At 37.9% G+C, this 25942-nt stretch overlaps 3 protein-coding genes and 1 pseudogene across 6 annotated transcripts in view; 3 read left to right on the top strand and 1 right to left on the bottom strand.

Annotated features, from left to right (window-relative positions):
• LOC122058117 (membrane-bound O-acyltransferase gup1) overlaps window positions 1-18536 on the bottom strand; it is an 80404-nt gene extending 61868 nt beyond the window's left edge. The window contains exons 1-7 of one of the 4 annotated variants that reach the window (XM_042620607.1): window positions 18159-18536; window positions 17267-17322; window positions 12302-12483; window positions 12160-12208; window positions 11883-11986; window positions 11685-11749; window positions 7929-7999 (exon numbers count right to left, since the gene is read on the bottom strand). In XM_042620607.1, coding sequence (XP_042476541.1) covers window positions 7929-7999; window positions 11685-11749; window positions 11883-11986; window positions 12160-12208; window positions 12302-12483; window positions 17267-17322; window positions 18159-18258 — 627 coding nt within the window. In that variant the 5' untranslated portion in view covers window positions 18259-18536. The remainder of the gene's footprint in view (window positions 1-7928; window positions 8000-11684; window positions 11750-11882; window positions 11987-12159; window positions 12209-12301; window positions 12484-17266; window positions 17323-18158) is intronic. The other 3 variants (XM_042620605.1, XM_042620606.1, XM_042620608.1) reach the window with 3 other exon arrangements.
• Window positions 18537-18838: 302 nt separating this feature from the next.
• Window positions 18839-25942, top strand: LOC122058385 (annotated as a pseudogene).
• On the top strand, window positions 20562-21532 carry LOC122056930. The gene is made up of 2 exons (XM_042618895.1): window positions 20562-21122; window positions 21353-21532. The coding sequence occupies exons 1-2, from the start codon at window positions 20562-20564 to the stop codon at window positions 21530-21532; spliced, it is 741 nt and encodes a 246-aa protein (XP_042474829.1).
• On the top strand, window positions 21861-23333 carry LOC122058386. Its single transcript, XM_042621056.1, has 2 exons — window positions 21861-22162; window positions 22276-23333. Exons 1-2 carry the CDS (start codon window positions 22145-22147, stop codon window positions 22840-22842), a joined length of 585 nt encoding a protein of 194 aa, XP_042476990.1. The 5' UTR covers window positions 21861-22144; the 3' UTR covers window positions 22843-23333.

Here is a 25942-nt window from a genome sequence, read left to right as displayed (position 1 = left end):
GCTGTCCGTGAGTTGCTGAGAGTCCCAACATCATTCACCAAGCTACATCGACAATACTAAGGATCTCTACACAACCGGCTGGACTTTTTCTTCATCAACCAAAAGTGGACTGCATCTCTTGATTTTGGAGGACCTTGGTCTCTTCTTTTCTCTTCAGACCAGAACAGCAACAAGGTAAATAATTAAACTAAACCCCCCCCACCTCCATTAATCCCTATTATATGTTGCAGCCCATTAACACTGAAACCAGCCTTTGCCCTTTTGTTTATGCCTATTTTTACCCATTGTTTTAAGACGTTTCGTCACTGTTATATCTCCAAAACCCTTGCTGATTTTCTATTTTAGCTGGCTGCGAGAGGACATTGATTGTTTGCATATCTTATTTGGTATCTGGATTGATCTGTGCTGAACTTAACATTCGTATGACGTTTGTTCCCTTCCCCATGTCCCCACTTGAAGCTTAAGTAAGAGTTTGTGTTTTTCCGCCTAGATTATTATTGCTTTTTTCTACTTTGTTTATTAGTCTCATTCTATTTTGCATGCTTAATCTTGTTTGTTGAGTTTCTTTTTGTCCTATCTACCCAAGTCCCTTGAGTTAACTCTACCTAGTTAGTTAATCTTGTAGGAAACCTAGTCACCTAGGAACTCCCTACATCATCTTGGTATCAGAGCATTGGCATATGGAGTATGTGAACTTCTATAGTTAAGACAGCCGGTCCAAGAGTTGGGATTTGATACTGAGGCACCTATGAGACTCTATTGTGATAACAAGACTGCCATAAGTATTGCACACAATCTTGTGTAGCATGATAAGAAAAGCACATTGAGGTGGGCCAACATTTCATCAAGGAGAAGATTGAGTCTAACTACATTTGTACAACTTTTGTGAAGACAGGCGATCAATTGGCTGACATCTTCACCAAGGGGCTCATCCCTCATAACTGTCTTAAGTTTAGTGTCATTCTATGAATGCTGAGAATGTATGACATTTATTCTCCAACTTGAGGGGAGTGGTAGAGTTTATGTAATAAGGATAGTTTGGGCACTTGTTTTCTATCTTATTGCCTTATGTTGTAATTTTCTCCCTAAAGAGGTGTATGTAATTCTCTCATCATGTTAGCAAATTAAATAGGGTAGAGGAATCTTTTCTCCAGCACTTTTGGTTGCACATCTCTTCCTCCTTTCTTCGCTTCTCCTCTCTTCCCCTCATCTTATTTTCTCTTCTCACCTCTTACTTTCTCCTCTCTTCTCTTGAATCGATCCCTGGCACTAATACCAACTAAACATAGGCAGCATACCAGCGAAATAGAATTTATTCTAACTAGGAGGTTCGACAAATTGTTGTGTAAGGATTGTAAAGTTAAACCTATGGAGAGCCTAACCTCTCAACATAGATTGGTGGTCTTGGATATGTACCTCAGTATGTAGAAACAAAATATAGGGAAGCATGGCTACCCTAAGGTAAGGTAGTGAAGATTAAAAGAAGATTCCTTGGATTCATATACTGATAAAGTGGTCAAACAAGGAAATTGGATCTTCGAGGGAGAAACCAACACGATGTGGACTAAGATGATGGTCTATATTCAAAAGGTTGCTAAAGAAGCTCCATGGGAATCAAATGATATTCGTGTGGCCCCTAGGGTGAATTGGTGGTGTGATGAGGAGGTCTAGGCAGCCATTAAGACTAAGAGAGAGAGTTTTAAGACTTGGCAAAGTACTAAAAAGGTAGAAAATAAAATAGATATAAATCGTTGCCAGAAATGAAGCTAGGAAGATTCTAGGGAAAGCAAGGGCAAAGAAATATGATGACCTTTATAATAATCTAAACAAAAAGGAAGGGGAAGAAGCAATCATGGTAGAATGCTAGTAAGAAATGAGGACGTTATGAAGATGGGATGAGTATTCTTGCGACCTATTAAATGGAAAACAATTCGAGTAAGAATGGCCTAAATGATTACATTATTCATTAAGATAGCACAGGTCATAGATATATACGAAAGGTTGGAGTGGCTGAAGTTAAAGAAACTTTAAGAAAGATGGCAGTAGGTAAGACATTATGCCCAGAAGAGAGCCCATTAGAAGTGTGGAGAGTAATGTAGGAGTAGATTATAAGAAATAAACTACCCAACAGGTTATAATCCCAATAATTTATGACACACAGAACTTAATAACCGACACAAGACCCCACAAAACAGATCCTAAAAATTAACACCTCCAAGGGTGGAATTACAATCGAAGATACTTAAAAAGAAAACCATAAATAAGACTAGGAAATAAGGAAATAAGACCATCAAATAAACCACCAAGGATACAATACCCATACAGGAGCAAAACCACCCCAAAACCCGACCCGATAGGAGAGAGAAAGATCTGCTATAGAGCTAGAGAAAGAGAGGTGCGGCCAGGTCTGTGGGAGTCCGATTGAGCTTCACTCTTAGGCGTAGATAGTCCCTAGGGAGCGTACAAAAACCCCCAAAGTCAAGAGAATTCTGACAGTTGGTTATGAAGTTACAAGCTTTCTTGATTTTCTGACCTAGGAGAGAAAAAACTTCAAGATTCTTCAAAACAACAGCCGGTCGACTTCAGATGGTCTTCAAGAGAGGATCGATTGACCTTCTAAAAGTGTAGAACCAGTCCCCAAAAGGATCTGCATACCAGATCTCAGACTTGGGCAGCAATGAGGGTTGATCGGCTTCAAGAACAGGAACTCTTTGGCTAATCGATTCTGGTTTTTAATGCTTGGACAGATCTGAACTTCTTTCATACTTACAGCAGCAGTAAATAAACAGCAACAATTAAGAATGAAAATAGGAAGATTAAACAAAGAAGAAACAAGGGAAAGTGGGGGAGGAGGTGGCTATCTCAGCCTGGGCTTCTCACCCACAGCTATCTCAGTCGCTCTAAGCATTTAGTTATAAACTTTCTTTTCATTCAAATCTGTCCAATAACAGTACATATGCCTCTCTATTTATAGAGGGGAAGTTTACAATTATAATATGACTAGGAGCTAGTTTCCAAAGAGGACTAGACACCCCTACTACAACTAGGAATTCAAAATAGGACGACTTGACTTTATGACTCCAACATGGAGTAGAACTAACTAACTAATAGTCTATATAGAACTTTACAACCGACCAATGGCCTAATGGGCTTTTATTGAATTAAATAATAATTACTTAAACTAATGAATTAAATCCCGTTTACCTACCTTCAACTCATATTTTAAGCTCATTAAAGTGGCCCATTTCAAAGAAAACCCATGGGATCAAAGGCCTAACACATACATAACACAACCCAAGGATAATTTGCAATAAAAAAAGCCCAAGTGACTTATCTACATCAGAGAGCTTTGGATTATGTGGGGTACCTTGGTTAATCAATTTGTTTAACAAGATTATGAGCACAAGGAAAATGCCAAATGAATGGAGGAGAATAATTGTAGTTCGGATCTATAAAAATAAAGGTGATATTCAAAGTTGCAATAACCATAGAGGTATAAAATGAGTCATACTATGAAATTATGTGAGAAGGTTATTAAAGCCCACCTTCTTGGAGAACCAATTTTGGTTTTTTGCCAGGTAAATCCACGACAGAAGCTCACTACCTACTCAGGAAGCTAATGGAAAGATTTTCCAAGAAGGATCTCCATATGCTCTTTATTGACCTTAAAAAATCATAAGACGAAGTCCCTAGAGAGTTAATCTAGCATGTACTAGAGAAGAGAAAAGTGATGAGCAAATATGTGGATATAATTAAGAGAAAATTGCATTGCCACCCCCTGAACTTCGGTCGTTATTCAATGCCACCCCCTGGACTTTTCGAAACGTCAAAGCCATCCCCTAAAAATTCAAAAAATTTCAAATCGATCCCTGCCGTTAGCCGACCGTGAGAAATGAATGAAAACCGGTTAGTTTTTTTCTAATATACCCAAAATACCCCCACCTATTGTGAGAGGACAATATTACCCTAAACCCATCTCCCATCTCTCATCTCACTCCTCTCACCCACTCGGTCGGACAAGAAGAAGATGACGATGAGTCGACGACAATACGGTAACCTGCAACTCGATCCATCCCTCCGGCGTGCGATTCTCCCCCCTCCGGCGTGCAAAGCTCTTCTGTGAAAGCTAGAGAAAGAATTTTTGTGAACGGTCCTATGAACCCTTTCCCTCGAAGTTCCATACCAAGCGTATTTTATATTAGCATTGCCATTACACTTCAGAGACATCGCTTCCGAGAAGATCTTGAACGATTGAAATCGAGCTTGTCTGTGAAAGCTAGAGAAAGAATTTTTGTGAACGGCGACAACCATAGCATGCCTTCCAACAGAACCCAAACCCAAGATGAATCTATTCTTGATGATGTCGTGCTCATTATCTCCTTCTTCCAACCTGATCAGTCCATTTCCTATGAAGGATTCGAATTCCGAAGCGGTGGTGGAGCCAGAGACGACACTTTCAGAATCCGAAACCGATATATCCCTCTCATTGGTGGTATCTGATGCCGAATCTCCATTATCTCTGTGCTTCATATGTTCAATGTTCCTACGTCTTCTACAATGATCAGAAACTAAATCCCTAGACCTAAGTTTAATCCTGCCATTCCTTCCCACTGGAGGAGGTGATATCTGGCATTTTGTATCATTAGTCTTCATAACAGCAATAGAGGTATTCATCCAAAACAAAATCAAAAACAGCTCCAACACAATCTTGGGATCCAAGAAATAAGAACTAGAACCTAACAAGCGACAGAATTCCCTTCATCTGAAAGCAAAAAACAAACAAAAGAGAATCGAATGTAAGTAAGTTAATCCAAATCAGAGATTCTTCACCAAGCAATGCAATACTGAAGAAAACGAAAAGAGAATTGAAATACAAAAACCAGTAGCAATAAATACAACTTGAAGATCAAATTCATCCAAAAACATTATCCAAATCAGAGATTCTTCACCAAGCAATGCAATATTGAAGAAAACGAAAAGAGAATTGAAATACAAAAATCAGTAACAACCTCATTAATACAAATTCAACTCGAGAAAACCATACAAAAATAAAGCTTCAAAGACATCAGAACTCGTCTTATAAACAGAGACTCAAGTCTTAAATCGTTGAAACAACAATCCAAATCGAAACTATATGAAACTGATATCAAAAGAATCAAGAAAGAATGAGAAAAAATCAAGAAAGAATGAGAAAGTGAGAAACAAATAAGAGATTTGTGAACCTGTATTGACGATCGAGAGAAAGGAAAACCTATATTGACTATAATAATGTTGTGCTCTGTGGTCCGGAGAGCTTTGCACGCCGGAGGGGGGAGAATCGCACGCCGGAGGGATGGATTGAGTTGCAGGTTACCGTATTGTCGTCGAGTCGTCGTCTTCTTCTTCTTGTCCGACCGAGTGAGTGAGAGGAGTGAGATGAGAGATGGGAGATGGGTTTAGGGTAATATTGTCCTCTCACAATAGGTGGGGGTATTTTGGGTATATTAGAAAAAAAACTAACCGGTTTTCATTCATTTCTCACGGTCGGCTAACGGCAGGGACCGATTTGAAATTTTTTGAATTTTTAGGGGGTGGCTTTGATGTTTCGAAAAGTCCAGGGGGTGGCGTTGAATAACGACCTAAGTTCAGGGGGTGGCAATGCAATTTTCTCTATAATTAAAGACACACATGAGGGCGTGGTGACAAGTGTGACAACCGTCAAAGGCAAGGTTAAGTTCTTGCTCTCGCCCCCATCTCGCTGATCCAAAAAAGAGAGATCTTGCGATATCTCGAGATCATGTATTTTTTCCCTAGTCAACTCAATGGTTGGTCTTGGTGGCCATATAGTCTTTGTAGCCCCTAAAATTTGGTACTTACCCTATTTTAGACCTTCTAAACACAATAGAAACATCAGTTTTTCTAAAAATCAAACTTAAAATGGTCCTTTGACTTTGTACACAATGTAAGTAGTCTCCGACTCTTCGAACCCTAGGCTAGTATGCTCTATTCCACAATCCACATTCCATAATCAACACATGACACAACATAATCATAAGAATTTAAAAAGACATCATAGATAATTACTTAATTGCTTAACAATTAACATTAATGACTGATGAGTCACATTCACATACATTGAAAACTTGAAACGACATAAGATAAGCAACATAACAACATAAGGTCAGTGTTATATGCATCATTTATCTGAACAGAAAGAAAAATTAAAACAGAAAAATATACTTCCTCCATGAATCCATAGATCAGTGTCATATGCATCACATATAAGAAAACAAATGTAAACCAAGAAGTTTTAATGACGTTTCCATGAAAAAATGGGTTTGAAAAGATTTTTTATCCAAAACGGTTCTTGAGAGGAAAAGTAACTCTAAATGTGGACGAGGAGGTAATATTCTCTATTCTTTAAGCTTCAACGAGTGTACGAATGGACATCCTCAAGAAAAAGCACCAAAATCCTTGTTCCTTAATGTTTTTTCTTCAAAAAAGTAAAAATATCGCCGAAATCTCGGTCGAGTTTTTGTACAATTTATACCTCGCTATGCATCTCATCTCGGCTTTTTGAAAAAATGAGATATTAGCGAGATCTCTCCGAGATCTTTATCCATGGGTAGAGGCTAAGGAAGTGGATTCCCAATTACAATTGGGTTACACCAAGGATCAGCTTTAAGCCCTTATTTGTTTGTGCTAATCATGGATGATTTAACCAGGAACATTCAAGATGAGGATCTATGGTGTAAGTCTAAGTTTGTTGTTTTCCCTCTCACGAATTCATGTAGCCGACCCCATTTAGTTACGAAAAGGCTGAATAGTTGTTGTTGTTGTGGTAAAACCTACGGTTTCGAGTTTAGCCCAGAAAAACACCAAGTTTCAGTCAAAACCTGGTATATCTCGTTGCCTAAGCACTTGGGTGGCCCTCCAACCACTTCAGTCGTCTTGGTGCCTTGATAATTATGCATGGTACAAAGGCAGCCAAGTGATAAAAATGAAATATCTCCTAGCCATTTCCATTTCCATCCAAGGTAACACACAATCGATGTATTATTCAATAGCAAGATCCCCTCTGAATCACTAGCAGCCATAGAACTAAATCTTAGTCGAAACTGGACAAAATCTCCAAGTTGTCTCGGTTTCAGGCCTGGCCGAAACAAAACCCAATGTTGAACCTCAAAGGAGATCCGACACATCACAGTTTCGGCCAAGTCCGAAACCTGCCTCGAAAACCGAGATTTAGAACCTTGCTAGCAGCTTTATCCTTCTTGTAACCTATTTCCTGATAGTTAGATCCCCCCTCTGGTGAGGAGTAAAAAAGAATATTCAGATTGATGACTTAAAGATCCCTAAATATTTGGTGGTCTTGATCCAATCACTCGTATCATAATCAAATAGAGCATGGTAAATGACCTGGAGAGGTGTTTTTGTAGACTTTTGCAACCAAATTAAAATGACAGCAGATAAAGTGAGATAGAGAAAAGAATAAATGCGCTTTATGGGAAACAATCTTGGGAAACCAAACAACACATCCATGAAATGAACATAGAAAAGACGAGGATGTAAGATGGACGAATGAATGATTAATGCGTCCAGAAAGAAATGAAATAGAAATGATTGCATTCATGGAGTTTGAAGCTCGCACTAATGGGTCTTCAACTAAGCTGATGGGTGAAAGAATATGTTTATACCCACATACACAAAATGACCCAAGGTTCTCAACAATTTCTGAATAGCAAAGTAGAAAAACCCAAAATTTAGTTGCTGTAAAGGTGAAGCAGAAGGAGGCATTCTTTTTATTAAAGATGAGGAATAACAAGGTATAAAAAAATGTATACCATTGATCTGAATATACAAAGTAGAAAAACCAAAATTTAGTCGTCATGAAGGTGGGGCAGAAAGAAATAATTCTTTTAATTAAACATAAATAATACCAGGCATACCTTTTGATCAAAGCAAGAATCCTGTTGTGCCCAATAATAATCATATCCATAGCTTATCATGCGCAAGATAACTGTTATAAGAGATAAACCAGATCAAAATTAAGAGAGGAACCACCAAAAAAAAAAAAAAAAAACCACCCAAACAATCAGTAACTGTAACTGTAACCATAGTGCAGTAATGTAGTGTCCTGTTTTAATTCTTTGCAAGTTGTTACCGCCAGGGTTTGTAAAAGGTCTAAAGCAAAGAGGGGGCAATTATAGCCCCAGCTTCAAAGGTGAGGTTGTTCCAAGTACAGACGGGAAAGGTATAGTTGGTGTTAGGGCCATTTACAGTTCAGGCCTTTCTAAGCAGTCTATGGTTACATGCACCATTAGTTAGGGCGATAGCCCCCCCACCCCACGGCCGCCTTCTTCCTCTACCTTGTTATCAGTTGTGTGGCATGCCTTGAACTCCATTGCCAAGAGGTCTCATGGTAGGGGAGACAATGTTGTTTGGTCTGCATCGTCTTTGAGCCTCTTTTAGCTCCAAAGCGGCTTAGGACTACATCAGCTCTCGTGGCCCCTTATCCCCTTGGCGCAAGCTTGTTTGTTTCAAAATCCACATTCCTCATCATAGTTTCACTATTTGACAGGCCCTCTCCAACTACCACCTAACACAGTATTTTCTCTCTCATCATCGGATTCCAGTCTCTCCTTCCTGCTGCCTCTATTGGAATGTTTCAGAGCATGTGGACCATCTTTTTCTTGCTTGCCTCTTTTCCCCTTCTATTTGGAAAGGATCCAAGCAAAATGCCGGCCAAGGAGACGAAGAATTCTTCCATTTGCGAGGGAATGGATTTTAGTGGAAATCTCCTTTGCCAGTAAGTCTCCCTGTCAAGTGGTGTGTAAGCTTTCCTTTGGTGCCACTATTAACTATATAGCTTTCCTGTAAGCTTTCCTTTGGTGCCACTATTAACTATATATGGATAGAGCATAATCTCATGAAGCGGTCCCCCAGTTCCGTATCTTTCAAGTAGATCTGTGTCTCCATTTCTTTTGATCTCAAAAGCAAGTTATCTATGGTCACCTCACGTTGTGTTGATTCCCCAAAGGAACAGGCATAATTCTTGTGTCCTGAGAACTGTCCCTCTCCCTTCTACATCCCTTTGCCTCCTCCCTGAGGATTGGGCTTCGCTTTGTTTTTATTGCTAGTTCTTTTTTTTTTCTCTTCTCCCCCCTTTTTAGGGGCTCCTAGTATCTTCTTTCCATTTTGGTAATGAATTATTTATTCATCCAAAAAAAGTATCTTATCTTCAGAAATCCAATTTCTTTTAGAAAATGTATAGCAATCTCAATGTGCCTGCTTTGGTACTGTTGCACAAGGTTGTAAGCAATATTAAAGGCAGCCTTCTTATTACAATACAAGCACACTATCCCTGAGTATTGAAGCCCTGTCTGACTCAGTAATGACCTCAACAACAGGACCCAAGAAATGTCACAGGACTTATATGATTATATCTAAACTCTGCCTCTGTGCTAGGACTCATAGCCACCGACTACTGCACTAGGTCACACGGTTCTTGTTAACAGAAGTACAATATTTTGAGGTAGATATCTTCCCTATTACTTAACCAACCCAATCAATATCTCTGTAAGTGTCAAGTCAAATATGACAAACAAAGTCTAACAAAAGCAGACTCTTTGAAGGCCATGATGTCAAGTACCAGTGAATCAAATAAGCTGCTCCAGATTGCATCTTTGACACTGCATCAAATAACACTCCATGATCACAGCATACATGATATCAAGACAAAAATGAGTCACATACTAGACGAGCCATCATACTTTCTGATATATCCCAGCATCCATTAGAATGTTAATCATATTCAAACCATGATGCAGATGCCTTGGCTTGGCTGGATTGAATCGACCCACTATGGAGGCCTAAGCCAAGACGCAACCTTGTCAAGCCGGGTTTTTAGACTGGCAAGGGTTGGTAGTCAATAATTAGGGAAGCAATCTTAATTTATTTGATTTCCTAAATTGTTTTAGAAGTAGATACGTAGGATTTCCTTTGCAAATTAATTAGTTTCTATTTCAGATTAGTTTCTATCTTTTAATTAGTTTCCAATTTTATATAATGAGTTCTTTAAATTGCTGAAAAACAATTCCAGAGAGGACTTTCTTTTTTTTTTTTTCTTTTTTTTCTTTTTTTAGAATTGGATTTGAATGATAGTTCGGTGAAACCATGGCTGCCAAGAGGCATGCGTAGTTCTCTCTCCTTCGCCTGTTCTTCTCTCTCTTTTCCCTCTCTTCCTTCTTCACTGTTTCTCCTGTACTTCCCTCGCTGGAATCCCATAGTTTAATTCCCTGCAACCCTGCTGAGCGGTATTATTGATCAAAGAAGATGGACTGACGAGAGCTTTATCCAAGGCTGCTGAACCAGAGATCGTGGGTAAGGTTGATACTTCATAGGCAAAACAAACCCTAAAGCGTCACTTCCAATACTTTGTTCTGCTGTGAGAAATCGAACTCAGATTCAGATCTGGTTCTTTCTTGCAGCCTGGAGAAGTTCAGAACTTGATTTCCTCATTGAAGCTTGCTGTTGACATCAACGAGACTTGGAGTCCATAGGGCCGAAGATATCAACACTGTTCACAAATTTTTAAGAGGTTTCGAGCCTTGGTTGGGTGGCTAGCTCGATTATAGGGTTCCTGAACTTCCGCCTCTCGTTTGCGCTGGAGGCTAAAGACGCATCTTTCTTCCTTTGGGTAATTAAAGGCCATCTTAACCCTCCCTATTTTACCCTTCTCTTATTCTAATATTCTCTCCTATCCATGATTTACTTCCCGTTCCCAAATTACCCCTTTCCTTCATATGTTACTTGTCCCTTATTTGTTCTAGTTTCTTGTGGGTTAGACTTTCTCTAATTACAATACTGCCACTCTGTTTTAAAACTGCAAGGTATTTATTGTTTTGCCATTGGTGCTTGTGGTTTGAATCATTTCACACCTGGAAGGGCCCTAAGCGACCTGAATCGGGTTACCGAACCCCAGATCCACATCACCCCAACTTGAGTTTCTTCCCAACATGTGTATCTGAGCGCTTAATCCAACATTCATCATAATAAAAGAAAAAGGGGATAATCTCACCCTATGTTCCTAACATGCTAATTTCCTTCAATAGCTCAAGGAGATGCTTCATCTGTGAGATGGAAATACCCTTCTTGGAACTAGCAATTTCAATCCCCAAAAAGCACCTCCGTTTTCCAAATCTTTAGTCTCAATTTTTTTTCCAACATAGTAGTAATCTCAGAAATGACAACGATGGTCGGTTCAAAGTCAAAACATTGAATATCAAGAGTTCAAAATTCCAGTCCTGGAAAGAGAGTAGCCTTCATCAAACAAAAAGTGGCCAAAACGTAAAAATGTCAAACCGAGGTGTGTTAGGGCTCCCACCCCCAAGGTTGAAGGTGACTGAACCTACCTCCCACACCTAAGCCTATGAAGATGCTTTAGACATCTAGGAAAATGAAATGAAGTTAAGATTCCAAATGTAAATGCACAATCAGATGTTTAAAGATGCTTCACCTGACTACCACTCTTAGACCTACCATCAAGGTACGTGTATCAATCAAGGTGCACCAAACATCCAGCAAGTGCAATACAAAATGTAAGAAAGACTCAAATGTAAAAGCAATTAGATCTTCAAAGGGTAGAATAATGACACTTTTCCACCAAGAAAAAGAATGGAATAACATCCCAGATAAGAAAGTACCAAAGTTAAAGCAAATATGCCATCTAAAGGTGCCACGGTAGTTGTCCAGAAAAGCCAAATTTTGCCTGTCTTAAAGAAAACTTGGTTACAAAGAAAGAAAAAAGACGCCATCAATCATATATTGATTCCTTTTAAGAGTAAAAGTTTTTAACATCAGAAGCAAACAGTAGTAACCAATTACTCTAGCCAATTACTAACCCAAATATGGAGAATGAATATCCTTCATAAACACGGTTGCCCAGATGAACGAAAATGTTGAATATCCAAAGCATAAGTAGGAAGTATTTAGATTGTGAAAATATCTGTAGAAACACATAATTAGTAAAAATAAGAAGAGGATTAGAAAGCTTTACTGCACGATTTTATAATTATGAGAATTAGCTGAACGCAAGTAAAAGATTTTACTTTTCCATGTCAAATACATGCATGGCAAAACTAGCTGAAATTTAGCGTCGAAAACTTCCAAGAGACAAACCTTTACTAGAAAAAAGTTAGCTGAGGCAATTGAAATGATGAATATTACACTGCAAGGTTAGTGAAAGAGAAGTTAGGGAAACTCCATTCAACAGATAAAAGAGGAAAACTCAACCTTTTCTTTTTTGTAGGAAAATACATACCAAGCTCCATGAAGATATGACAAATAACTCAAAGAAAGCGAAAGCCAAACAATTGACATTCCCTTCAATTTTAAACAATATTTTGCCCTCAAAATATTTGCCACCAATATGAAGATCGCCATAACAAGAGTAAGAACAGGCAAGTTTCCACGGAAGTTTCTCCATTGAGAATCTGACAAATCCTACAGAACATATTTGCAAGTAAGACAGAGTAGTAATGGGGATCTATTTGGGTATTTCATGTATTATAAGCGAAGACCGGCCAATAACACTTGGTATAAAATTTTGGAAGATGAAATTAAGCGAGTGATATTACTCATTTGTGCACAAGCACACAGCTAAAAGCTACAAACATAAAAATAACATTGAGCACCATCAGGTAGTAGCAAACCTATTACTCCCACCACCACATGAAATTCTTCTTTGATAATACCACTTGTAACCCCAAAAAAAAAGTGAAGTTTACTTCTTTTTTTTTTTTTTTTTTTTTTTTTTTTTGGGGGGGGGGGTGTTTTAATAAATAAGAAGCTTACTGTAGGGAGTAAACAAAGGCTCTTCTCGGAGCGAAAAAAATGTTTCTATACGACTATACCTTACAAGACCTTGAAAAGTTCAAACATCATTAAGAAAAAAGTAGCCACAATTGTCACGGCGTAGCCTAAGCGTCCAGGTGGTTTATCTGGGGCCTAGGCGACTGCCGCTTATATTTTGGCACTCATTTATGTTATTTCATTTACTTAGGATATTATTCATAAATAAGCAAATACCCCCCTTATTTGAATCAAATAAAAATAGTTTAAAAATCAAATCCCAAAACAATAATAAAAAAACCCCAGTCTAAGAACAAAACTGGATTTTTGGTTGTAGAAGCGATTTTCAACTTTCAAATGCTGGGGTTTTCTCAATTTTGAAAATTTTATAGATCTTATCATGGTAAAACATTGTAAAAAAACAAAAATCCGATAAAATAATCTTCTGTTTGATGTCCATAAAATTATTTTCATTCAGATGATTTTTACAGCATCCGCGCACTTTAAAATAAGTTTGACCAGAACAAAACTTTGCCATTACAACTCAGATTTAAGTAGTTTTAGACTTGTTGGAAAGTTGGTTTTGTGTTATACCTAATGCAAAAAGTCTCATGAAAAAATAAAATCATTTGACCAGTCAAACTTATTATAAAACAAAACCATTTCTCTAAATGTTGATTTTTTTATGACTTAATGTGACTTAATGTTGATTTTTTTATGATTTGATGTGGCTTAATGTTGTTTTTTTATGACTCAATGTAGCTTAATGTTCATTTTTTATAAGACAAGGTATATGTTGCATGCTAAATAATCTTAGAAAATAAGGAAAATAAAAAAAATAACACTTGTTCGCCTTAAGGCAAGCACCTTGTCACTTAAGCACTTAGGCAGTCCTCCAACTCCTTGGTTCGCCTTGCCACCATGACAACTATGGAAGTAGCCCAATTGACCTCAATCTCTATACTTGATAGGTTTCAAATTACTTACGGTAAGAATTCCAAAACACTACGTCCTTAGCTATGTGGTTGCCACTCTATAAGGTAGCAGAAGATAGTTACCAAATTTTCTACCATTCCTTGCAAACAACATGTTCCACTGAACAGCTGATGGATTAAGGGACCAATACTTCGTACCCTAATAAGAAACCTGAATTTAAAGATAAAATTTGGAAAATTGATGCAGAAATTCAGCAGTACCAGCAACAGAAAAAGAAGAAAACTACTTTTGCGACATCACAGATGTCACAGCAAATGTGACTGCGAGTTTGGCATGTCACAGCCACTTAGTTGTCATGACAGCCTGTGGATACCGTTCACATTTACCATTCATGTCCAGTTCCTCTTTCCTTCCTTTTTTTTTTTTTACTGTTTTAGTAAGGCTGGATAGGTTATTTAATTTCAGTCCTGTTTGGTTTTCTTTTCTTTATTATTTAAAGTTGTTTGGTCAGATTAGGACTTTTCCTTGGCTGGTTAATTGGAAGAGTTAGAGTCGATTTATGTTTTGGCTCTTTCTTTTTGGGTCAAGATTGACTTTAGTCTTTCCTTTTTTGGGTTAGAAACTGTTTTACTCAAGATATATATATATATAGAGAAGCTACAGCCCCAAAAATAAATTTTGATGAATGAGTGAAGTTGTAGCTTTGCTGGTCTATGGACTTCAGGCACAGACATCTGTGGATTCAGGGGTTGACTCAGTGGATTATGAGTAGTACTTCTGTGGATTCAGAAGTGGGTTTTGGTGGATTCCCGGTTGATTATTGTTGAGATTATAGAAGTCGAGAAGCGCTAATCCCGGCTTCTGAGGTTTTGGTGGATTCCCGGTTGATTATTGTTGAGAAGAACAAGGTGGTCCATTTCATTGAGGGATAGAAACCATGGTATAGGACCGAGATGTACAAACAAAGGGTGCAAGACCTTGCGTCAGCCTATGCTGCGGTAGAATGCTTGATGCGCTACTAACATTGAGAGAATGTTGAGAGGAATATTCCAAGGACCATTAAACCCCTAAAGAACCTAAGGACTTGTTTGGATTCTAACAACATCTCCAAAACCCATTATACAACACTCCCCCTCAAGTTGATGCATAAATATCACATATGCCCAACTTGCAGATAACATGATGAAACATCTTACTACTAAAACCTTTAGTAAATACATCAGCCAGTTGTTCACTACTAGGAACAAAAGGCGTAAGGATAAGACCCATATCTATCTTCTCTTTGATGAAGTGCCGATCGATCTCCACATGCTTGGTTCGATCATAATTGACAAGGTTGTAAGCAATGTTGGCAGCTGATTTGTTGTCACAAAGTAGCTTCATAGGAAGGGTAGTAGGGACAGACAAATATGTAAGAAGACCATGAAGCCATAAAAGCTCACAAATGCCATGAGCCATAGCATGGAACTTTGTTTAAGCACTTGATTAGGTAACCATAGCTTGCTTTTTGTTTCGTCCTGTAACAAGGTTACCAACAAAGGAGCCATAACCAATAGGTTATTTGCACATCATTGTTCCCCCATGATTAGTCAAATCTGCAAAAGGCTCCAGCTTTGGAAAGGAATGCTCCTCGCTTACGCGGATCTCTAGAACTCATCCGTTTTGTTCTCCAATCATCCTACATCTATTGATCTGAGGTCTTCCATCTCCCCAAATCCACCATCAAATCCTCCCCTTTTCTGCTCCATTCCGACTCCCTTTGGACCACCCACATCTCCCCAAATTCATCTTAGGTTTGGCCTAGCACCCTCCTTTCCAGGCCTCTTACCTTATCTGCCATCCATTCATGTATTAGAGATGGTGCCTCCAACTCTCTTTGGTTTGATAATTAACATCCTTCTTCTTCAAGTTGGATCCAGATATGTCTACTCATCTAGGCTTCCTAAAGACTCACTTCTCTCCTCTATCATCTCCAACGGATCCTGGTCCCCTCCTCTAGATATCCCTTGTCTTTCTCCCTTCTAGCCCTCCCTCCCTCCCTCCCTCCAAGCTGGTCAGATCTGACAAAATCATATGGTCCTCCTCTTGCCCTTTAGCATAAGGTGGTCTGGTTTAGATCCCACATCTCCTGTCATAGTTTCACGGTCTGAAGAGTTCTCTCCAACTGTCTCCCCACCCAAACCTTCCTCATCTACCATAACATCCTTGTCCCTCCCGCCTGCTGCCTTTGTTGGAATGGTTCTAAAGATACTAACAATCTCTTCTTCGATTGCCCTTTCTCTTCCACCATCTGGAAGTGTGTCCTTGTCAAATGTTGGCCAGCTAAGAGAAGTCCCCTACCACTTCAGAGAGAATGGATTTGGATTAATATGACTTTTGCTTATAAATCAATCTGTGACACCGCAATGAAGCTTGCTTTTTGCACTACCATCAACCACCTATGGATGGAGCGGAATATTCATAGATGGACTTCTAACTTTAGATCCTTCGACAAGATTTGGAATGCAATCTACTTCAATATCTCCTCCAAGCTCAATAGGTCCCCTCATGGTTTGGTAGTCGATGCTTTAAGGAACAGGCTCATTGTTGTCTCCTTCGGCCTACCTTTATCTATTTCGATGTCTCCTCCAAGCTCAATAGGTCCCCTCATGGTTTGGTAATCAATGCTCCAAGGAACAGGCTCATTGTTGTCTCCTTCGGCCTACCTTTATCTATTTTGATTCCCCCTCCCCCGGCCCCTAGGGTTGTTTTCCCCCTGATTTGTGCAGCTTTTGCCTCCTCGTCTTTGTATATCCCTCCCCCCCCCCCTTTTTTCCCTGTTAATGATTTAATTATTCACCCAAAAAAAAAAAAAGATGAATAACTGCCTTAACCTAAGGAAGTTCGTTCACTATTAGTATTGGTGAGACCAGTTTTCCTACACCCAGCAAAGGTCATAGTCCCTCCAATCCACTGCATAAGTAATCATAGAATTACTTCATTCTTGACATTCCTTTAGCTCTTTGTTGTTACTTGAATTAGATCAAAACATCTGATATGTGATTAGTTTTCCTAACAAAGTCTAATCAAGTGTCTTTAAACAATACTTAAGAACATATGGTGGAGAATTCACAATGACAAAAGATACTTGGGTTTTGTAAAGTTTCCATATGCAAAAAATACGAAAAAATTTCAATGTGATCAGATGATTGAAACATCACTTGGTAGAAACTTCCATGAATTTGAGGAAAATTAACAAGTTATTATGAACTTTGCACATAAATACAAGGGTGCGGTGGCCAATCCAAATAAAGATGAAAAATGACCAAGAATATATAGAAAAGCAAGTTCATTCTAAGGATATAAGACATCTAGCTAGGCATTGATTTGTGGGTTTATACAAAGAATCTTGAAAAACAATTTATCAGAACAATATAGGAACAAGGACAGATAAATTCCATTTTTAAAGACAACAAGAACAATACGAACAAACTGCAAGGTTAGGAAGTGAAAAACATACATTTGGAAGATTTGCAATCCATCCACGTCGCAAACCGAAAAGCCTTCCCAAGTGATCTAGAGACGAACAGGGGAAAGAACAGAAGCTTATATTTTCTCAACATTGATAATTTGCATTCTACTATTTAATTTAGATGCCCTATGCCTTCAAAATATTCAGGTTGGTCTCAGGGAAATTTCACCATCAAAGTGATCTAAAGGGGGCACAATCACCCATCGAAGTCATCAACATTTTTTCCCCTTTTTTGGCCTTTTTAGTGATTTTCTTGATACGAATGATGGCTCATTTTGGAAACAGACAAATCCAGATGCTAGGTGGTACAAAATTTAAGCAGAATTCGAAATTCTCACAGTGGGGGACTAAACACTACAGTTCCATCTGGTTATAAGCAACAGGGACGAAGGCAAGTGAAATTAATTTAAGAAGGAAATGGAAATTTGGCAACTAGTTTTGTTTAACTAATTAAAATTTTCAAATATATTCCTTAGCCCTATCATATTTTCCTAAACAAATTCAGGTAATATGGTTGGAAAAGTGAGTAAAACGTAATCACTATCCTAGTAAGTTTTTTGAGTTAATAACACAATTGTTGTCATTAGTAGTGATTAGAAAAGTTTTGATTTTCATTTTTATTTGATTTCATTTTCCTTCCCTTCACATTACTTTCAACCAGATTGAAACTACTTTTTTCCCCTAAAAAAACACAGAGATGCCCCTTATAAGTGAAAATTAAGCAAATAAAACATGAATGGTAAATTAGTTGGCATGGTGATGGATATGACATACAATAAATTAGAGAAGCAAAAAACACATATAAACGAACTCCAAGTGATTAAATTTGATACTTATTTTACACACGAAGGAAGAAGGATAAAGGAGGGAGGGTAAGCACCATGAGAGAGCTGAAGAGATCGACAGATGATAATGATATAAAAAGCGACGCCATAGATGCCGAGAAATATGAGCTCGTATTTCTTCCACGAACTATTCATTTCTTGAAACCTCGCCTTAATATCTGGTTCAGTGACTCCTCAGAATAGGGAAGAATAAGACCAGGCGTCAACCATAATGGATGGAAGAATCACGGCTTCGACTCTGAGAGGATTATTCCGAAGAGGAGGGAAGAATGACTACACGCAATGCTCTCTGAGAGGATGAAACCGGAAAAGATCGTGACCACTGGCTTTGAATGGGGAACGGTTGTAATCGGAAACTGAGACGCAATTCCTTTTGATAAGAGCAAAACGGTGTAGAGCAACGCGCTGAAACTGATTTCGTACATAAGAGGGCAGTAGGGTCATTCCATATGAGTTGGAAAAAGAGAAGGTGCTAGCGTCTACTCCTTTGGGGGTGTTTGGTTCGGTAAATCTTTAGGATGATATTCTTTAGAATGATAATTATTAATTTTTTGAGTTGTTTGATTCCACTAGGATGACCCTCATAAGTGAGCATCCTACTTCTCATGAATGACCATATTACAAAAGATGTGTTTTAAATATGAGTTTATCTCAATACTTAAACTCATATTTGAGCAACCTTTCTACCACCTAGTATAAAAGGAGAAAATGGAAAGACATTTTCTACGGAAGCCAACATCTCAACCCGTGACCTCTCAAACCACATCCTGCAACCTCTCAAACGGCGACACTCTCACCGAGAGTCCGCCGTTGGCGACTGGTAAGCCCTCCATCTCTCTCTCTCTCTCTCTCGATTTCATGGAGTTTTAGGTTTAGGTTTTCAAAATCAAAAGCTCTCTATTTCGATTTCATGGAGTTGTAGGGTTAGGTTTTAAAACCATAAGCTCTTTCATGGAGTTGTAGGGTTAGGTTTTTAAAACCATAAGCTCTCTATTTTGATTTCATGGAGTTGTAGGTTTAGGTTTTTAAAACCATAACCTACCGCTCTCTCGCTCGCTCTCTCTCTCTCTCTCTCTGTCTACGGCTATCTATTGTGTTTTCATTGAGTTGTAAGGTTAGGTTCTTAAAACCAGAACCTATGGCTCTCTCTTTTGTGTTGTAAGCATTATTTTTAGGTTTTTTTAACTCATACCACATATGATCTATTCATGGATATATAGTAGTGGCGATTGAAGTGATCTGCTCTAGTTTGCCTGCCCTCCCACCAACGACATTTGCTACAGCCAACCGGCGACTCTACAAATTTGGATTTGGTATTCCCTTCCTCCTCTCTCTCCCTCTCTATGTTTGTCGTGCATTTTGGACTTGTTTTATGAGGATCAGTTAATCAGGTTTGCTATCAGTTTTCATGAGGATCGGTTAATCAGGTTTGCTATCAGTTTTTGAATTGCAAGTTACTACAAATTTTGTGCATATTATCTACCTTATTTTTAGTTTGAGATATTTATTGACACATTACTTGTGGCATTTGAATGCCTCCTCTTTCTTACAATATGTAGCACCCGAATAAAATAATAAATAAATACATCTAATAGTATTTGATATGTTAATTTAAGAGCATTATTGTGGATAGAAATTAGTTTAGTGAATATCATGGAATAAAAATTTCAGGTTACATTTTGATTTGGCAGGTTCAAAGAATTGTTTTGCAGAGATTTTTTTTTAGGTTCCTTGATCAATTTTGTTTTGAGTGGTTGTTATGGTGAAGTAATGGACGTTGTAGTTATTGGTGGTAATGGACTTAGAGGGAATGCTTGTAGGAGTATAAGACAAAGGAAAATAGGTTTCAGTGTCTAAAACTTTCTACTAGAACTGAAGAGGATGAGATTACTATTACCTGTGGATTAATTGTGAAAAGCCCCTTGTGAGACCAAGTCGTTGCCTGCTAATGGAAAGTTCTCTTGATCCTGACGACCGTATTATTGTCGATCCTCATTATGCTTCAGTTTCTAAGATACATCATCTACTATATTCAGAAGCATTTCATTTGAATTCTTTTGTTTGAAAGCCTGAAATTTTTAATTCGTTCTTTCTTTCTTTTAATAGTTTTGATTTATCCTCTTTGAATACATATGAATACATTACTGGTTTTTTGAAGTGCTTGTTTAATTCTAAATTGTAGATTTACATAAAAAATTGATAGTGATTATGAATATGATGAGTATTATCAGAGGCGCAAGAAAGTAATAATATTTGCGGCTACTGCAGTTGTTATAACAGTGGAACAGTATAAGAAATTATTTCTATGTAAACAACCTTATCATAATGAGACTTGACGTGGCTCCGTTGAGACACAATGAATCATTCAACATACGGACAAGACATGTCAAAACATGATAAGAATGAGTCGAAAGGCGTTCTTTAACCTATGTCAAGTGATGTGTGCCAAGGGTCTTCTGTATGATAGAACTAACGTTCAAGTGGAGGAACAAGTGGTTATTTTTTTATATGCAATCCATCACAATGTTAAGAACCGCGTTCTCTTACATTTGTTTGGGCATTCAGGTGAAACTATCAGACGGTATTTCAATGGTGTTTTGGGAGCAGTTCTCAAACTGTACCTGGTATTGTTGAAGCCTCCGAGTACCCTAACCCATGAGCGAATATCAGGTAACCATAGGAGCTTTTACTCTTACTTCAAGGATTGCATTGGAGCCATAGATGGATTGCATATCCCTGCATGGGTATCAATTGCTCAACATCGAACATTTCACGATAGGAAGGGAAATATATCACAAAATATCCTAGCAGTTTGTGATTTTGATATGAAGTTCACGCATATACTTTCTGGTTGGGAAGGATCAGCATCTGATTCACGAATATTAGATGATGCCATTCGCAGAGAAGGTGAGGCAAAGCTACCAGTTCCTAGAAGTAAATTCTATCTTGTAGATGCAGGGTTTGCAAACCAGAAGGGGTTCTTAAGACCCTACCGTAACGTTTGATACCACTTGAAAAAGTGGAAAAATTCGAATGTTTCTCCTGCCGACAAGAAAGAATTGTTCAACTTGCATCATTTAAGATTACGTAACATAATTGAGTGGGCTTTCTGATTGTTGAAGTCAAGATTCAAGATTTTGAAAACCCAACTAGAGTATCCTTTCAAGACTCAGGCTAGGATTGTACAAGGTTGCGCTATGATACACAATCATATCCTTACCCAAAATAGTGTCAAGAAGAAGAGGAATGGCTTGAACAGGATAATGCAGTTACAGGTGAGAATACTAATGAAGAAACAAAATACAATGATGAAGATAGTGATGAGGATTCTGACGTTGATGATGAAGATGATAACTCTGATCAAGATCAATTCCGAGAGGAGATGGCTGATTATATGTGGAATGATTGAATGGCAGGAGATGATTCAGATGAAGAAATGCATAATTCTTCAAATGAATCACAAGAAGATATAGACTGAATCCATTTATCTTTTATCCTAACCACTTGAACTAGACTTGGTTTCGTTTTAAGATTTTGTAATTTGAACTACATTAACATGTTTTGTGTGTCTTGGCTTGTAATAACTTCTTGCAGTTCATGGTTTGACTATTAATATGCGTTCTTTGGAATATTATGCTTTTTTTTTTTATGGTTACAGTTATTTCCTCTTTGGGGGGGGGGCTAAATATTTGATATCAGGATTCATTGTAGCAAAGATGGGGCAGTTGAGGGTTCTAACTCAAAAATTGCTATATGGCCTTCTGAGACATCTCACTACTTTTTGGAGCGTCTTCTACACCAACAACAAAGGAGAAAGAATGGAGATAATGGGTTGAAAAAAAAACAATTTCAAGTAGTCTCAACTGAATTATATGATAGATTTCATATGACACATGACTAGGGACAGTGCCGCAATCACTACAGGATATGGAAAGCAAGGTTGAAGTCGCTTGTTGACTTGCAAAAAAACAGTGGAATGGGTTGGAATGACCATGAGAAGTAGTTTGATGCACCGCAACATATGTGGAATGAATTCAAGGTTAATTAAATGTTTGATGCATTATTTTTAGATTGTTAGAAAGTTATACTAAAGGTAAAGTTAACAGTTTACTATTCTGACAATCCAAGATTTAATTATCATTTTTTTTTTAGAAACAAGAGCAAAGATTTTGGAGAGAGCATAGAGTGCTTCCCATTCACCTACAAACTGTTGAATGGATGCATAATGAAATTGCTACCGGGGCTGGATCTTCACACCCATCCGATGCAATCAATGAGGACCAGCCTTACATTCCAGTGCCAATTGATGAAGAAATTAGCTTGTACAATTATGATGCTATTGATGATAATGTTGGTGAAAGTGCCCATTATACTCCCAATGCAAGTAGCAATTGTTCCCGTGGTAGGCCTAGTTCAGGGGTAACAAGTAAAGAGAAGAAGAAGAAAGGAGGTGCAGAGAAGGTTATTAGTCCTTTGAAGGTGATAGCCAATGCAATTATGGAGATGGCCAAGCAAGACCCCCGGAAGGAATTTGTAAAAAAATTATGTATTGAGATTGATGCACTTCCAGGAGTTGAGTTTGATAAAAAATTGCGTGCTAAACAATTCTCCATGCAACATAAGGAATTGGCTCTCATCTTCTTGAATGCCAACGAGGTAGATAAGCCTAAAGTGTTTGAACACTACATGAAGAATATCGAAGATGGTGGTCAAGATTGAGGAGGTGTCACTTTATTTATTTATGATTAGTGTGTTGTTTCAAAACATGAGTAAATACTAACTAGACAATATATGACAAACATTTGCAATGCTTATTTTGGTGATGTAATAGTGACTCGATTTTTGAACTCTCTCATTTAAACTGATCAGCTGGTGATTGGTAAGCTTCTGTAAGAAGGTATTATGAGTTTTATTGGAAAGTAATAGAGTTGGATGTCTGTTTATCTATAATGCTCATGGGCATATATGGTAAATTAGTTTTTGCTATGGTGTGTGATCCTTCATGGGTCGTCTGATTCTGAAGAGCAAAGCTGCAATAGTAAATTTTCTGCATACTAACAATTTCTACATGTAGGGTTTTTTTTTGGTCTTATGCTGAGTATTTTTTTCTTAGACTTGGCACATAATGCTTTGAATTCCATTGGCTTCTTGAAAGGAAATCTTTGGGTAAGATAAACTTGTAGGGTATTAATAATTAAATGGTTCACAGATGGGGCATTACTTTCAAGTTATGTACATATACCTTCAATATGTGTAGCATTACTGCATTAGCCATTAAGACTCGAACGGCATATGACTTCTTCTTCTTTTTATGGTGGATATGGCATAACTACCGGGTTTGAATGTACATGTTAATCTCTCTGCATCTGACATTCTCAAACTGTCTGACCAAGTCATTATAAAGTCAAAAGAGTTCCATGATGCAGTGGCTTCTATTCCCCTTGATAATGTATATTTTTCAGGTCACATACATGAATGCTATTTCACCTCTAGCAGAACTAGAAGCACAACAATTTCCACTTCTGCAATCATGCACATTCCAAAAGATGGTATCTGTTTCTGATGATGTACGTAAAGCCAGTGCTGAAGCTGAGAGGAGAATAGATGCCCATAGTCAGATGTGCAGGTGAAACCTGCTGATTTAGTTATTTTTCTTGTTCTAGTTTTTTCATCTTTGCATTCTTAAAACTAGTATAGGCATGTGTCCATACTAGAAAGGTTGCACTGAATCTCTGTGTTATTCACATTATTGACTATTACATAATCATAACTGTGAGGTTGAAACACTTTCAATTATGTCTTCCATAATCATTTCTCTCCCATTATGTACACATATTTATAATAATTACTAATGAACAAAACCGTAACTACCCAGGCTTCCCTTCAATAGTCAACCATCTCTCTCTTATCATGTGTGTGTGTTTGTATTTGAATGAAATCGGAACTACCTTAACTTCTCCATGCCTCCTGTTGGATTATTATGTTGCATGTAATTTTCCTCCATGCACAAAATAATTGTAATGTCACCTGCAATCCATGCTCCTGCATCACCTTACATATTCTTGGTGTTTTTGGTGTGGTCATGGGTCCCTCTAAAGCATTTCAATTGTGACTTCTGATTTGATTTGTGGATCATGGACACAATTTAGCTGAAATGCAGCTTAGTGAATCATATGGACATGTTTTCTTTCTCTTTGTGCTAGTTTTTGTAGTGGGGAGCTTGATTTTCCTTTATTCCTGATTATTCTTGTACACTTTTCAATCCACAAGTTATAGTAACTATAAGATCCCTTACGACCTTACTTGTTTTTTTGAATCTGATGAACTTTTATTGATTTACTTATTCCTTGTTGTTTGTTCTATCTGAGGACCTTTAGGATAAGTTTTGAATCATCCAGTCCATAAAAGTACACTTCTGTTTATTTCTCACTTATATTTTTCTTAAGTGAATTAACATCTTACATTCAGGTTCCTCCCCACCCCCTCTCTTTCAATGGTTGTTCTTACCTAATTTTTGTCAAAGAACAGTTACACTTATGATTTATTTGTTTGTGTGAATAAACTAATGTTCTTTAATTTTATGCAAGGTGATTAGTCAACGTGAAGATGTGTACCGTGTTGTCAAGGCTTTTGCCGCCAAGGAAGAATGGATGAGCCATGAAGCTAAATGCTACATTCAGTGTTTGGTGTGGAAATAATGTCATTTTTCACTGTATTATACATGTAATGACACTGCTTTCTATCAGAATCATGTAATGACACTGATTTCTATCAGAATCATATACCTAGAGTTGGGGATTTCAATGAGAGCACATATTACATGGAAGTGAACATAGGCCATCCTGTGTTTGAAACAGATTTTGGGAAGATTGCTATTAATATCTGTTATGGAAGGCACCATCCTCTGAATTGGTTGGCATTTGGTTTGAATGGCGTTGAGATTGTCTTTAATCCATCTGCTACTGTAGGAGAACTCAGTGAACCAATGTGGCCTATTGAGGTTCATGTATTCTTCTAAACTACTGTTTCGTATTTCAGGCCAATATAGGTCCCCTTTTGAAGATTGTTGTTAATATCAGAGATTGTTGCAGAAACTATAGTGCTTTCACTAGTTTTGCCTTCTGATCATGGATTTTAAACTCTGAATTCAGGATTGAATTGGTCATTGCCAATTCCAACCTGGATGGGATTGGAATTAGTCCCAAAATTCCAGGTTCACTCATGGTTGATTTCAGTTTGAATATATCGATTTGATTCTGATTTTTGAAATCAAGCTTCTAGTTATTGCAGGACATTGTTGTTAATTTAAAGTTACTTGTCACTGATGTGGTTTTTCAGGCCAGGAATGCTGCTATAGCAAACAGTTATTTTGTGGCATCTATCAATCGTGTTGGAACTGAGACCTTCCCCAATCCATTCACTTCTGGTGATGGTAAGCCTCAGCATTCAGCTTTCGGACATTCCTATGGGTCAAGCCATTTTTCAGCTCCAGATGCTTCTTGCACACCATCACCATCGCGTTATAGGGATGGGTTAATGATATCAGACATGGACCTCAATCTCTGTAGGCAGCTGAAAGACAAGTGGGTATTTCGAATGACTGGCCGGTATGACATGAATGCAGAGATGCTTGCTCAGTTGTGAAGCATGACTTTGAGCCCCAAGTAGTTGTTGATCCCCTGTTCAAGAAGAACCCTTCTAATGATGCTGGTAGAAATTAAGGTTGATATCTGAAACCTGTAAGATGAATTGAAAGATATCCATGGTTAATGGAAAGCCTCTGTATAGATGAAGGTAGAAATAAGATGGATATCAGAAA

Source organism: Macadamia integrifolia, chromosome 12 (genome assembly GCF_013358625.1).
Source record: "Macadamia integrifolia cultivar HAES 741 chromosome 12, SCU_Mint_v3, whole genome shotgun sequence".
Taxonomy (NCBI): Eukaryota; Viridiplantae; Streptophyta; class Magnoliopsida; order Proteales; family Proteaceae; genus Macadamia; species Macadamia integrifolia.
Note: the sequence above shows the minus strand (reverse complement) of the source record. Positions and strands in the feature narration are given on the sequence as shown.